We start from the raw sequence: 13,709 nt of genomic DNA on the forward strand, positions 1-13,709 counted from the left end.
ACGACTCACACCGGACTCATCGGAGTGCAACGAGAGTGATGCAGCAATCTGCAGACACGCGCTCGGTGACCGAGTCACTGAGTCAGCAAATCCTCAGAAAATCTGGATTGACAACACATACAACACGAAAAAAATGTTTTGGATATTTCGTGGGGACTAAGGACATCAACCATATATGCAACATAAAGTGCACTAGTAGCGTTGGCATTGTTAAAAAAATAAAATAAATAACCCGGTCAGAGGTGGAAATAGGAGAGTTGGGCGCCATCTGGTGGTTAATACGCGAAACAACAACCGAGAACAAATATTACGTTTTTTTTTTAAAAAACAAAAAACGACCGGAGAAAGAAATATTGTGAATTACAGTGGTGATAGTCAAATCTAAAATAATTTAAAAAATAAAATACTTCAAATGAATCAGCCTAGAAAGCGATTGGTTCCTATATTAAGTGGGCGTGGCTTACCGTGGTCTGGCTTGAGGTCCAGACCGAATCTCCTGCATTACATTTAAGGAAAAACAAAAAAAAAATAATAGTGCATTTGTAAAACGAGTAATTTACTGAACGATAACGTCATTTGAACAGCCGAAGAGTCATACTTGTTTTTACATGCGTGTGTGTGTGTGTGCGCGCGCGTGTGTGTGTATGTACGTACTATGGCAGATTACCGGCAGCTTTTTTTGCAGATGTTGTCAACAAGCTGCTAAAATATGGACGCGATGGATTTGAAGGCAGCCACGTCGAACATGGACGCTCTGGTCCGCATCAGCGTGAGTAAATATGTACATTTACACCTTCTATCTGTATTGAATGTGTATTTTGAGGCTATTTTTAGCAGATGCACGCCATTTTGATGGCTGTTTCCAAGCAGTTGGCCTGCTCAATTTATTCAATTGGTGTCTAAATAGAAAAAAATATATACATTAAAGGGTAAAGGGCGTTTGATAGGGCAGCAACAGTCGATTGCTGCTCGAGCACATCTACAGAGAGGATATTGCCTCACGTACAGTATTTTTGATATTTTTTTCGGGATCAAAAATGTTGATTTAATGTCTGATTACGTGGCAAATATCTTCCCTTTTGCTTTACAAAATGTATTTATAATCCTTAAATACATTTTGTAAAGCAAAATGGCTGCAGCCAGTGCGGGTCGAGAATGTACCGTCTCCAAGGGATGCTCGTTACCATGGAGACGACAGAGCTGGATGCTGCGCCAATGCATGTTCGAAGGGGGGCTATAAATCACAATCGCACGATGCCTATTCGGTTCAACATAACATTGTCGCTTTATGCGTTTTTATTAGGAAATATATTAATATTAACAAGACTGTGCTCGCCCCTCCCCCTCCATCGCCCTCGCTCCCACCCCTTGCCCCCTCCCCTCGGTGAAGCCGTTGCGTCGAACGTGCGTGCGTGCCTGTAAACTGTCATGGCGCCAAGGTTCCCGCAGGTGAAGGTAAGGACGCGCTAAAGCCGCGGCAGCCGCTTTTTAGGGCTAAGATGCGCCACAAGATGCAGAGATTGCTGGCATTCTAAAACGAGAAAAAGACAGCGACAGGATGACATTGGAGACAAAAGGGAACGGAGAAATTAGGTTATGATCATGCAGGTTGGTTTTATTACTAGTAGCGGCCTATAGGTTTATACTGTATGTTTTTTTTTTTTGTGCCTCTATTAGCCATCCAGATGCTATTCGGTGGAGGTCCGGTGTGCCGTTTTATGGGTAGAAGAGTGCCGACTGTGCTGCACGGAGTGCTGGCATAAGCGTTCCCGCATGTCAGATCGTGATTTAAACTCGTGATGTCACCCGCTGTCATCCTCTTGCTGAGGTTTTGCGCAAAGCGAGGCCTTCTCCGATTGTCCATCATTTTCTTACCCTTGAGCATTTGCCAAACAGCAGGACCGACTGAGCAACATTTTACTTTCGAAACATCTCACTGGCACACCACCAAACAAAAATATCCGGAAAAGCCGATACACAGGTTAATTGCAACTTCTGCCATCTAGTGGAAGAGCATTTCATTCTTCTGCCTGTCATTATATGTCACAGGCATAGATAGATGAACAAAGATACATCATTTGTAGTTCCTAAATGATCATTTTCCCGACCAATTAAGGGAGACAAGAACTTGAGCGCTTTCGTTGGCATCCGACGCATACGCAACGTGCAGTTAGCTAGCGGGCCATGCCATGCCTGAAATTAGAGATTCCCTTCGAATAGTCCGATGGCGCGGCCACATTAGAGCGCCTCGTTGCTCGCCGTGAGTGCGAGCAACGTCGTGTAGAGAAATCAAGAGAGCGAGGTTGAATATTTGCTTTTTTTTTCCTGACATGAAAACCAGCACATGGAACAAAGGCTTTGCCTTGGCATGACCACTTTAGAGCGCCTCGTTGTTGGCTGTGAGCGCATGCGCATCACGCGGAGAAGGCAGACGCGCAAAGTACTAATTATTACGTACGTATTAATTTTTTTGCAAGTCTGGCAGTCACCCAGTGTGTGGACTTCCCGCTGGCGTGGCTGCTTCAGAGTGCCTCGTTGTCACGGTGTGGACAAGCCCATTTTTTTAATCATTCAAATCTGCCGTCAGGTTTTATGGGTGGTGGTCGGGGGGGACGACTTATTCGGGATCCCTAAAATAGAAAGACTTTCACAAGAATACAGTACACACCCTTGCAAAAATTGGTGAGAAATGTCCATGTGGGTGAGACTGTATTAAGCTTGCTGCTCTAAATGGAAGGCTGGGCTTTATTATCAATATTTCATATCTGCACTTTATGCATTTTTAACAAGGATGATGACCCACGGTGCTACGGCCTCTACTTTCTCGTGTTATTCACATGGTGGAGCATCCCAAGTTGAATGCCCTAAACCTAAAGAAAGTAAAAAAAAAAAAAAAAAAAAAAAGCTCTGGATACTACTGCATTAGACTCCACAGTCTCCCCTTGGTTGCACAGTGCCCCCTCCAGTAAAAGGTGAGAAGTAAATACAGGACAGCCTCGTTCTCCTCCATTGTTGTTATACTTTAGCTCTGGATTTTGCAATATTAGACTCCACAATCTCCATTTTGCTGCATTACGCCCTCTGAAGTGGAATAAACTGTTCTCCTCGTTCAATGACTTCGATTTGTTCCACCCCCCCGCTGCAGTCCAACATGAAGAGCCTGGAGCACGAGCTGCACTGCCCCGTGTGCAAGGACATCGTCAAGCAGCCCGTGGTGCTGCCGTGCCTCCACAGCGTGTGCCTCATGTGCGCCTGCGAGGTCCTGGTGGCCAGCGGGTACCCGCATCCGGACCTCCCCGCCGAGCCCAACTCCCCGGCCTCCACGCCCAACACGCGCTCCCCCCGACAGCTGCGCAGGCCCACGCCCAAAGCCGAGCAGCGGCCCATCGACAGGGTGCTCCGGGCGGGTGAGAACTCAATTCATTTTTTGGATGGCTTCTCTTAGAGCAGAGGCCGCCATTTGCTCTCGCGTTGGCTCTCATTGGGTGTACCCGGCGTTGCACAAGTGTCAACGTATCATGTCTTCCATCTGCTTCCGGTTTTCGAGGTCCCCACTCGCCTTCTCCGTCCACGCCCCGCTCGCCGGGATACCCGGGGCGGCGGCGCAAGGAGGGCCCGCCCCTTGCCATGATGTTCACCTGCGTGCCCTGCGGCCGTGACGTGGAGCTGGGCGAGAAAGGCCTCACCGACTGCTTGCGGAACCTCACCCTGGAGCGCATCGTGGAGAGGTCGGTCCGCTACGCACACTTGCGCTAAAAGCGGCAGCTGTGCTACGACTACCGTGACACATACTTGTATCGGGTGACTCCGGTGGATCACTTCGTCCCCAGTGCAAGCAGACAATCTCCAGCGTGAACGTCAGCTTTACAGATGCCACATCTGCTCTAGAGTAAAGACATTCACCTTGAACTTCAGCTTTGTAGATGCCGAGCAGTAAATGCATGGACCGCGGCGTCTCCATGCAAGCCGACGAACTGCACCGTCAACTTTACGCCACAAACTTTGACATCATGTTGTTTTTTGGTGTAATCTCGACGAACTAACCAAACAACACACCCTGTTTGTTCTCTGTCGCCCCCTACCTGCGTCGACAGGTACCGGCACACGGTGAGCCTGGGCAGCGTGGCCATCATGTGCCAGTTCTGCAAGCCCCCGCAGGCCCTGGAGGCCACCAAGGGCTGCGGCGACTGCAGGGCCAACTTCTGTAACGAGTGCTTCAAGCTCTACCACCCGTGGGGGACGCCGCGGGCGCAGCACGAGCACATCCTGCCCACGCTCAACTTTAGACCCAAGGCAACACGCCGCCCTCGCTAGATTATCCCAGCCGTCTTGCGTTCCGTGCGTCTGAATTCATCTCGCTCCTCAGGTTTTGACTTGCACGGAGCACGACCAGGAGAAACTGCAGTTCTACTGCAGGTCCTGTCAGCGGCTGCTTTGTCCGCTCTGCAAACTGCGTCGCACGCACACGGGACACAAGATCCTGCCCGTGGCTCAAGCCTACCAAGCCCTCAAGGTACAGCAATCCCTTCGTTTTCGCAGTTCAGTATTCTCAAATTCGCCTATTGTGTTTTTTGTCTTTTTAAGCATCAGTTGAAACAAAACACTGCGATTGTCTCATTTTGTGATTGATGTGTTGTTGTTTTTTGTTTTTTTCTGGGGGGGGGGGGGGGGGGGAATAGGAGAAGATTACAAAAGAGATGAACTACATTCTGTCCAACCAGGACACGGTGCTGGCTCAGATTACGCAACTGGAGAGCGCCATCACTCAGACTGAGGTGATTAGCAAAGCATACACGCAGGAAATGATGGTAGACATGGACGAAAATCATTTTAATGCAGTAATGCGAGACATTTCGAGTAAAGAGTTCCACTAAATGGGCATTTAAAAAAGCATCGCAGTGACACTGCGAGGCTTTTCGGTCGCTGCAGATGTATCATTGGACGAGAGACATGTCAATCACTACTGATTATTGCTTACTGTAATACAGTATTTAAAAAAATAAAAATCAGCCCCGAAAGCAAGTTTGAAATTTGGTAGGCGTGTCTATCATGTGTAGACGCACAAAAAAAAGCTTCAAGAAGCCATAGTTGAAAAGACACAGGAAGGCAGCCATTTTGATATGAAGTGGCCATTTTTGGGTCCTTTGAAGAAAATCCCACCCTACAGATTATGTTCTATTGCTCCCAAATTTAACGCACGTATATTAGACAGAGAGGCAACACTATTTAAGTCTTTCGTCACTGTGTGCGGGCAAAGCTAGGAGGTAAAGCGTCCCGGGGAGCGATGAGAGAACAACGGGCGCACAGCAACAGCAATGTCATACTACTTGTTCTGGCGACACAACCAAAATAACGCAGGACGAATGATGGTGAACGGTGCAGGTGAACAGCGTGTCGGCCCGCGAGCAGCTGGCCCAGAGCATCAGGGACCTGACGGCGGCGCTGGCCGAGCGCCATTCCTCGCTCACCCAGGCGCTGGAGGCGACGCGGCACAAGCGCGGCGAGGCGCTGGCCGCTCAAGTGGCGGAGCGGCGGAGCTTGATGGAGCACGCCGGCCTCGTCGCCTTCTCGCAGGAGCTGCTGAAGGAGACGGACCAGCCCTGCTTTGTGCAGGCCGCTCGCCAGACGCATAACAGGTGCGCCGTGAAAGTGTTCTTGGAAAGGAAACAAAACGACTCTTGTTCTCTGGGAACGCTTCCTGGTTTTGGTTTGGTTTTTATTTGGATTATGTTTTAGACTCTCGGGCCACAACAAAGAAATATAATTAGTGAGGCAAGTAACCATGCACGAAAAGGCATACGACGTGTGCCATTTTGTGTTGAAGCAGACATTTTAAGATCTGGAAATGTTCTTTTTAAATTCAGCCCCGGAAGCCACTTTCACTTAGTCTGTCATGAGCAGACGCACATAAACGTCTCAAGAATGCACGCCCGAAAAAGCACAGGCAGTCTGCCGTTTTGGTTGCAAGTGAGCATTCAGGGTCTGGAATGTTTTAGAAACTCAGCCCCTGAAGCCACGTTCACTTAGGAACGTAAAATTTCCAATTCGGGTAGACGCACACAAAAAAAAAAGACTCAAAAAGCCATTCCCAGGAAAAAAAACAGGAAGTCTGCCATTTTTGGTTTGAAGAGGCCATTTTAGGGTCAAATTTGGAGCATTTTCAGGGGAACTTCAAAGACAAATTTGCTCGAGAGATTTTGTCTGATTGCTACCAAATTGGAACCAGATGAACGACACAGATGGTTACATGTGGGCGGAGCGTGGCGGCGAAGTTTGACCATTCGACTCATTTTTGTTCCAGGTTCAGCAAAGCGATTGAGAACCTTCAGCATTTTGCTCTGGCCGCTGATCCGTCCTTCAGGCATTTCCAGCTGGAGGTATCCAAAGAACTCAAACTGCTCACGGAGCTGAATTTTATCCAAGGTAAGGACAAGACAAAAAAATTAAAATTAAAATAAAAAAGAAAAGAATTTATGTATTCATTTAAATTAATATTTAGATTTCATAAACTGCATTATAGCTATTGTGCAATAAACCTTTACTGTATTTGTCCTTTTTTTTTCGTTCATATTTTCCTTTCGGTTATGATTTCCCTTAATACAAAAATAATTGAGTTCAAATAAATTGTTCTGCAAATATTAAGTTACAAAAATATTATTTTTAAATGTGTACTTTACATTCGCATTTTCAATCTTTACGTTTTTTTTTAATAATAAGTTAAATAATACATTATGGAACAAATAAACTCCACCAAATACAGTTTGGTTCAAAGTTACGCTAAATTTAAGAACTAAAATAAACATAAAAGAAACTACTATTTTTATTTATGTTGTAAAACTGCAATATTTGTCACCATGATTTTTAATGAATATTTTAGCATTTTAAAATTAAAAAAATTCTAAAAAATATTGAATTACATGGACTGTACTTTTTGTTTTGTTTTTTTTTTCTGAAAAATTTGTTTTTTCTTTGAATTTTTTTTTCCAAATCTTATAGTTTCATTTATTACATTTGATTTACATTTTTTTTCAATTAAAGTTTGTTCTATTGCAATTTTAAATGTAACGCTGTTCTTTTCCTTTTGGTCGCCACAGCTCCTTTGGCCCCAGTCCTCGACACCCAGCACTCCCTGGCCTACGACCAGCTCTACCTGAGCTGGCGTCTGCCCCCGGAATCGGCGCCCGCCTGGCACTACTCGGTGGAGTACCGCCGCCGGGGTGTGGTGCCGGGGGGGGCGTCCCGGGGCGGCAACAGGGGCGGTCTGGCCGCCGCCCGCTGGGGCTGGCAGAGACTGGACGAGGTGAGCGCAACGAGCGCCGTCATCGACAGGCTGGAGATGGACAGCGTGTACGTGCTGCGGGTGAGGGGCTGCAACAAGGCGGGCTACGGCGAGTACAGCGAGGAGGTTTACCTGCACACCCCACCGGCACCAGGTGAGGGAGACCAAAAGGTTAGGAAACTGTAATGTACCGACCTCCGCCAAGGCCCAAAAACTTCTAAACATGTCCCGACTTGTTCTGATTAGAAAAATCATGACATGTCGGGTAATTGAGTACCGCTCCAGTCCTGCGGGTGGCGATAATGTGCATTAAGTGAGTGCCAACTGCCACCATACACATTCGATTTTAGTCTTAAATCTGAGGCTTTATTTTTCATTTTGTGTGTAAACCTTCCACTGGAATTTAGTATTTTGATTGGGTATATTAGTACAGTGATTCTCAAAGTGTGGAAGATGTACCACTAGTGGTACGTAGGCTCCCTCTTGTGGCACGCCAAAGAATCACTAAATAAATATTCAAACTGTACATAACGTACATTTGCGATGTACAGTTCTGTTGTAACTTTTGATGTAATACAGTCGCATTTCATTTCAAAATATTTGTTTTCAAACATTATTTAGTTTTTTTTTTTAATTAGGCTATTGCGCTTTCATTGACTACAAATGTGGAACGATCTGGTGGGTTGCGTCGTCTACAATCATGCTTTTCAAGCCGTGGTGAACAGTTTGTAATTCATCCTCTCTCTCTTTTCTGCTTATCACCCCATTCCTTTTCCATCCACTCGTCACTTCCTCATCTCTCTCTCTCACGTGTTATTTCCATTTCACAGCCTGTCATCCACTTCAGCGCTCCTCCCATGCCGCCAACCCACCTACACGCCTCCTGTGGAACGTAAGAATTCATATCCCGGGACCCCCCCCCCCCCCCATACAACGATCCCTTCTTTGCTATCTCTTTGTGGTCATTCCACGCATCCGCCGCTTTTCCCATCTTTTGCACACTAACGAGATGAGTCTCGGCGGTAATGAGGTTTTCAGATTGTTAAGACCCGAGGGTTAACAATCAGATCGGATTCCAAATCCGGGGCTTTTCTAAAATCGGGGTTTCGCTTGAGTGACTCCCCGCAGGTTTTCCCCTTCCTGCTATTGAAACGATCCCTCTCTCAATTGTATTTGCTCTTGAGATTGTTTTAACTCTGTCACGTGATACCATTAGTATTCTTCTCCCCGAGTGGTCAGTGTAAAGATCGACATCCCTCCAGTGTCCATACAGTGATACCTTGAAGTTCAATTTGAGGATACTCGATGCTGATTGGGGCTCCTCTTGGGCTAATTCCCTAGTAGGAGTTCATCAAAGAACTAGCCCTGGAATTTACCAAAATGGCCGACTTCCTGTTCATTTTTGTGCATGGGTCCTTTTTTCACTCGTCCTGGTGTGATTGACTTGTCCACCAAATTTCGTGGTGACAGGTGAAACCGGTGTCATTTTCATTGTGACACCTCCAAATGATCATCAAATATCAACGCCATGCTTCACCCACATAAGACTACGTTAGCCAAAAAATCTTTGCAATTTGGGTTCACCCATCTGACTCGGATACCTGCTTCTGATTGGGGCTTATTTGGGAGAATCCCCTAGTTTGACTTCTTCAAAGTACAAGCCCTGGAATTCCCTCCCAATGGCTGCTTCAAACTAAAATGGCCAACTTCCTGTTAAATTTTAGGCATGGGTCCTCAAGACTTTTTCAGACATTGTGTCATGAGAAACATGCTATGTTGATCGGTGATATTTGTGGCATTTTCATGGCTAAGCCTCCCAATGATTATCAAACTTTGATGCCCTACTGATGGCTGCTTTAAAACAAAATGGCTGACTGACTGTTCAGTTTCGGGCAAGGGTCCATGAGACTTTTTCGTGCGTCCCACTTTCATGACGATTGGTGAAACTGGTGTCGGGGGTCAATTATTTTTTTTTTTTCTAGATTATTCTACCAAGCTAATAGCAATTTAATCTAAACAGGAAGTAGGCACAGGAAGTAGGTACTTACCAGAATAAACTTGAACTTGAAGGTACCACTGTACAACTATCCCTAACCTCAAGTCTACTTCAGTACCACTCCAAATTCTTCCCATCTTGCCTTTAATTGACACCCACCTCGCCGGCCCCACCCTGCCCGGCTCCTGACTTCCTGTCCTCATCCCCCTTCCAGTGCTTAACTTCTACCTGGACTCTCGCTGGGGTCTCCACGCCGACCGCCTGGTGGTCAGCAAGGAGCAAAGAGCGGCCCGCAGCGTCCCCGGCCTCTCCCTGCTGCAGGCCGCCGACCACGCGCTCACTTCCTGTCACCTGACGTCGGACCTCCTGGTGGGAGACGTGGCCATCACGCAGGGGAGACATTACTGGGCGTGCTCGGTGGAGCCCGGCTCTTACCTCGTCAAGGTACGAGAGAACGCTTGGGGATAAACGCTCAGGGGACAGAACATTAGGTACACCCGGACTTAACTGGAAATTTGGACTGTTTTTTTTTTAACAATACAGTAAAATATACTACATGGCTAGTTGTGTATGGACAATGATTTTTTTTTTTAAATGTATACATATTTTTATACATATCTAATTTGAATATTTTGTGAATTTCTTTTCCATTTAAATGTAATATAAATTTGACATAACATTTAAAAAAACTCAAATAGATTAAGTATACGGAGTTGAAGATGCTTTAATGGGCTGACTAATCCGATTGTCTTTCTTTTTAGGTCGGTGTTGGACTAGAGTCCAAACTGCAGGAGTGGTTTCATCTACCAGAAGACATGGCCAGTCCCCGGTTAGTAGCCAGTACCATAAATTGACGTGATACCAAGTAAAACACAGCCTTGTATCACAAATAATGATAGCGGTACTGATACTTTAAAAATGTTGAGTAAACAACGATTAAGAATAGACCGAATTTCGAGTCGACCATTCATTTTCATGGCGAGGCCTCCGAAGGATCGTAATAATAATGTCTGGGTAATGACTGTGATGGGCTCCCCCTGCAGGTACGACCCGGACAGCGGCCACGACAGCGGTGCGGAGGACGGCGTGGACTGTGCCCCGCCCTTCTGCTTCCTCACCATGGGCATGGGGAAGCTCTACCTGCCCCAGCACAGCTACCACCACCACCACCACCACCACAACGGCCAACGCTCGGACCCCAACGGCAACGCTCCGTCCCCGCCGGTTGGCCTGACCTACCCGCTGCCCCCCCGGCTGGGCGTGTGCCTCGACTTCGAGAAAGGCCGCGTGGCGTTCTACGACGCCCACTCCCTGCGCCCCCTGTGGGAGGGTCACGTGGACTGCTCGGGCCCGGTGTGCCCGGCCTTCTGCTTCATCGGAGGGGGAGCCCTGCATCTCCAGGAGCTGGTGGCCAACCGCGGGGCCGACCGGACGCCCGTGAGGAGGGTGACCATCCAACCGCGTGGTGGCTCCAATTTAAACATCAACTGATTACAATTTAGAATGTTCAGTAATTTGCGTTTAGAGCATTTCTACGGCAACAAATATGCAATGTAATTAAGTTTCTTACGTTTTTATTTGCAAGAATCACCGCTTTCGTCGTCTTTGCTATACCCGACACCAGATGTAATTATATACACTGCTTAATGGATGTATTGGACCACCACCCGTATCAGCTTTAGGCACAAAATTAAAAAAATTCAATACTGATCAATTTGGTTCAGGAGCGCCCCCCGGAATTATTTGAAAATTCAGCCCCTGAAGCCAGTTTCACTTGGCAACATGAAATTTGGTGGACATGTCCATCATGAGTAGACCCACAAAAAAGTCTCAAGGAACCATGCACGGAAAGACACAGGAAGTCTGCCATTTTGGTTTGAAGCGGCCATGTTAGTCCCATTTTTACCATTTCAAAAACAGGTCTAATAGATGCGTTAAGCACTGTACTGTACATTTGATGCCTGCACATTTATTTACAGAGCTAACGTTGTTTTAGCGTCAAACTGACCATTTCATGCCCTTAAGTGTCGAATTTGCGTGCTTTACGTAAGTAAACGTAGACCTATGGCGTCGAGAACTGCACTCTGATGCCAAGTTATTGTTTTAATGTGGTCAATTAGCGGTAGGGAGGAACAACAAGAGGCAGTAGGCTGTCATTAGAAGCTGCAATTATACCTCTGGCACTCAGCTAAAAGCGCTAGTTTCGACGCTCGCGTTTGTACGTTGTGTAATTCAAACACATGATGAGCCCCATGCCATTTGCACCCCTCTGCACATGGATGTATGCGTGTGTGTGTGTGCGCCTGACAGCAACATGTACCAACAGTCGGCCAGCAGTGAAAAGTTGTTTTTAAACTCGCTTTTTTTTTTTTTTTTTTTTTTAACTCGCTTGATTGTAACGTTAGCGAGTGTCCTTTAAACACAAAGAAGTAAACGCAGAATGAATAAAAAAGAAAGATTCTTTTGTCATCATTTCTACTTGAATTTAAGAAACACTTTTTGAAATATGGAGTGGTGCCTTTGCATTAAGTTAAGCAGGCTTTCCCTAAGGCTATGTGGTTTCAAATACACGTTGTATGCACATGTCATTCTTTATGATGTTAATTAGCCCAGCTGTGATGTAACAGCGGGGTTGGAAAGCAGATACATTTTCAGAAAGAGCCAGTCAACTCAAGATTTACTCAAATTTCACATTTTAAAAGTGGGCAGGCACGACAGGAACCCAAACATTTGGTATATCAAATGTTCCATATAAAGCCCGCTTAAAGAGTGTGTTGTGACGCTTCGCCGATAGAGGGCAGCAAAGCACCGGCATGCTCATCACCATCGTCTTCATCCACACTGCAGGTAACGTCAAGTCCTAACAGATGGAACCCATTTGTTGCACAAACAACGCTTTAAGATTTGGCAATGTGCTGTTGAAAAATTTGAAATTGGAATGCTTGGGCGGAACGCCCACTTTCATACATATTTATCATGGAATGTTTTGAATTGCTTGTGCTTGGGCCATTTTTTTTTTTAAGTAGTGTATATATAATATAAGGATAATTTTATTTAAAGGGGTGGACATTTTATTGTATTTATTTTTTCAAAGAAAACGTTGAGGGCAATTGTTTGTCTCGTTTGAGAATTAATATGATTTTTTTCTAAATTGTCAGTACGATACAGTCACGCAGACACAAACGAAGAAGAGTTTCACAACTACTGTAAGTTCCTGAGGAAGACGCATAAATATTAGTCATTTTTCCACAAAGGATGAAGAATATGCCTGCGAGGAGAAATACACTCTTATTACAATGTATTTATACTATGTTATATATATATATATATATATTACTATTTCGGGTAATATTTTTGTATTATCAATTATTTCTGTCTAATATTTGTATGTTTTCAACTGGTATTTTTGTATTATTTACTAATAGTTTTGTTGGAATACATACTAGTCTTTTTCTATTTTTCTCCATTTATTAATAATATTATTATTTGAAGTATTACAATTAGTAGTAGTGTTAGACTTAGTATTAGCAGTATTATCAGTATTAGTAGTAAAGTAGCAGTAAAAGCAGTATTTTTTTAATTCCCTCAAAATGATATTTTACCACAACAACCATCCATTTATTATTTATTATTATTGTTGATTACCTTTTATTGAGCTCTCTTATACTGTAGTTTTTACTACTTTTACTTTTTTTTTTTTTGCAAATTCCACACAGGCGGGGCCGGGATTTGAACCACATTATTAATCATTATAAGCAGAATAGGGAGATTGAATTTGACAACATAACATACAGTAATAGCGTAAGACAAGTTTCAAATGGAGGGCCCCTGGTGGGCACGGCGCCACCTGTTGGCATACTATTGTTCCAAACAATGGACTTTTGATGAAAACCTTGTCGGTATTCCAAATCATAAAACAATGACACTTGTGGAATCTCACTTGTTTCTCTTTGCGCGTGCCAAGTCAAACATGCGCCGCGCGGGCTGCGAAGCATCTGCTTCTGATGCATGCGTTACATGTGTAGGTGTTTCGCATTCCTTATGTAAATGCCATGTAAATCCCTGGCAAGGGTTTACTGTTTATGTGCCTCAATATGAGAGGAGGGAGGAGAACAAAAAATAATAAATCACATATGTGTTTCATTAGGGAAAACTCTAACGGGCGTACTGAGGAAAAAAATGGGGGAAAATTCCAGATGTATGATTATTATTATTATTATTATATTCGTTTTGGATGACTGTTTTTAGTTGAATGTTTGTGTATTTCTCATGCACCATTTACCTACAATGTTTTCCTGATATTTACATCCCCCCCATATTAGTTTTTATTCTTGTATTATCATCTAAGATTGTGTGCTGTGTCAATTATTTTTGTCTAATATTTTAGTGTTTTTGTATTGAGAAATATTCCTGTCATAATATTTTCCTAATATA

At 44.8% G+C, this 13,709-nt stretch overlaps 1 protein-coding gene across 4 annotated transcripts; it reads left to right on the forward strand.

The window, feature by feature from the left end:
- Window positions 1-37: 37 nt before the first annotated feature.
- trim46b (tripartite motif containing 46b) lies at window positions 38-11,687 on the forward strand. 4 transcript variants are annotated; one of them, XR_009786163.1, is made up of 12 exons: window positions 39-769; window positions 3,146-3,407; window positions 3,548-3,728; window positions 4,095-4,293; window positions 4,367-4,513; window positions 4,680-4,775; window positions 5,383-5,636; window positions 6,302-6,423; window positions 7,095-7,433; window positions 8,110-8,171; window positions 9,490-9,719; window positions 10,037-10,104. XR_009786163.1 is itself a non-coding variant. In XM_061760618.1 (12 exons), the coding sequence occupies exons 1-12, from the start codon at window positions 710-712 to the stop codon at window positions 10,764-10,766; spliced, it is 2,406 nt and encodes an 801-aa protein (XP_061616602.1). In that variant the 5' UTR covers window positions 50-709; the 3' UTR covers window positions 10,767-11,687. The 4 variants fall into 4 exon arrangements, 3 of the variants coding, with proteins under 3 accessions (XP_061616604.1, XP_061616602.1, XP_061616603.1); XM_061760618.1 differs by lacking the exon at window positions 8,110-8,171 and adding an exon at window positions 10,319-11,687 and having other exon boundaries at window positions 50-769; XM_061760619.1 differs by lacking the exons at window positions 39-769; window positions 8,110-8,171 and adding exons at window positions 1,370-1,455; window positions 10,319-11,687.
- The last annotated feature ends 2,022 nt before the right edge of the window (window positions 11,688-13,709 follow it).

The sequence above is a fragment of the Phyllopteryx taeniolatus genome, chromosome 21, assembly GCF_024500385.1.
Source record: "Phyllopteryx taeniolatus isolate TA_2022b chromosome 21, UOR_Ptae_1.2, whole genome shotgun sequence".
NCBI classification, from domain to species: domain Eukaryota; kingdom Metazoa; phylum Chordata; class Actinopteri; order Syngnathiformes; family Syngnathidae; genus Phyllopteryx; species Phyllopteryx taeniolatus.

Excerpts from the sequence above, each read along its gene's own strand:
- trim46b (XM_061760618.1), top strand. The coding sequence starts at position 710 with ATGGACGCGATGGATTTGAAGGCAGCCACGTCGAACATGGACGCTCTG. Across the intron at positions 9,720-10,036 it reads CCGGCTCTTACCTCGTCAAG|GTCGGTGTTGGACTAGAGTC; the intron begins GTACGAGAGAAC and ends CTTTCTTTTTAG. Across the intron at positions 10,105-10,318 it reads GAAGACATGGCCAGTCCCCG|GTACGACCCGGACAGCGGCC; the intron begins GTTAGTAGCCAG and ends CTCCCCCTGCAG.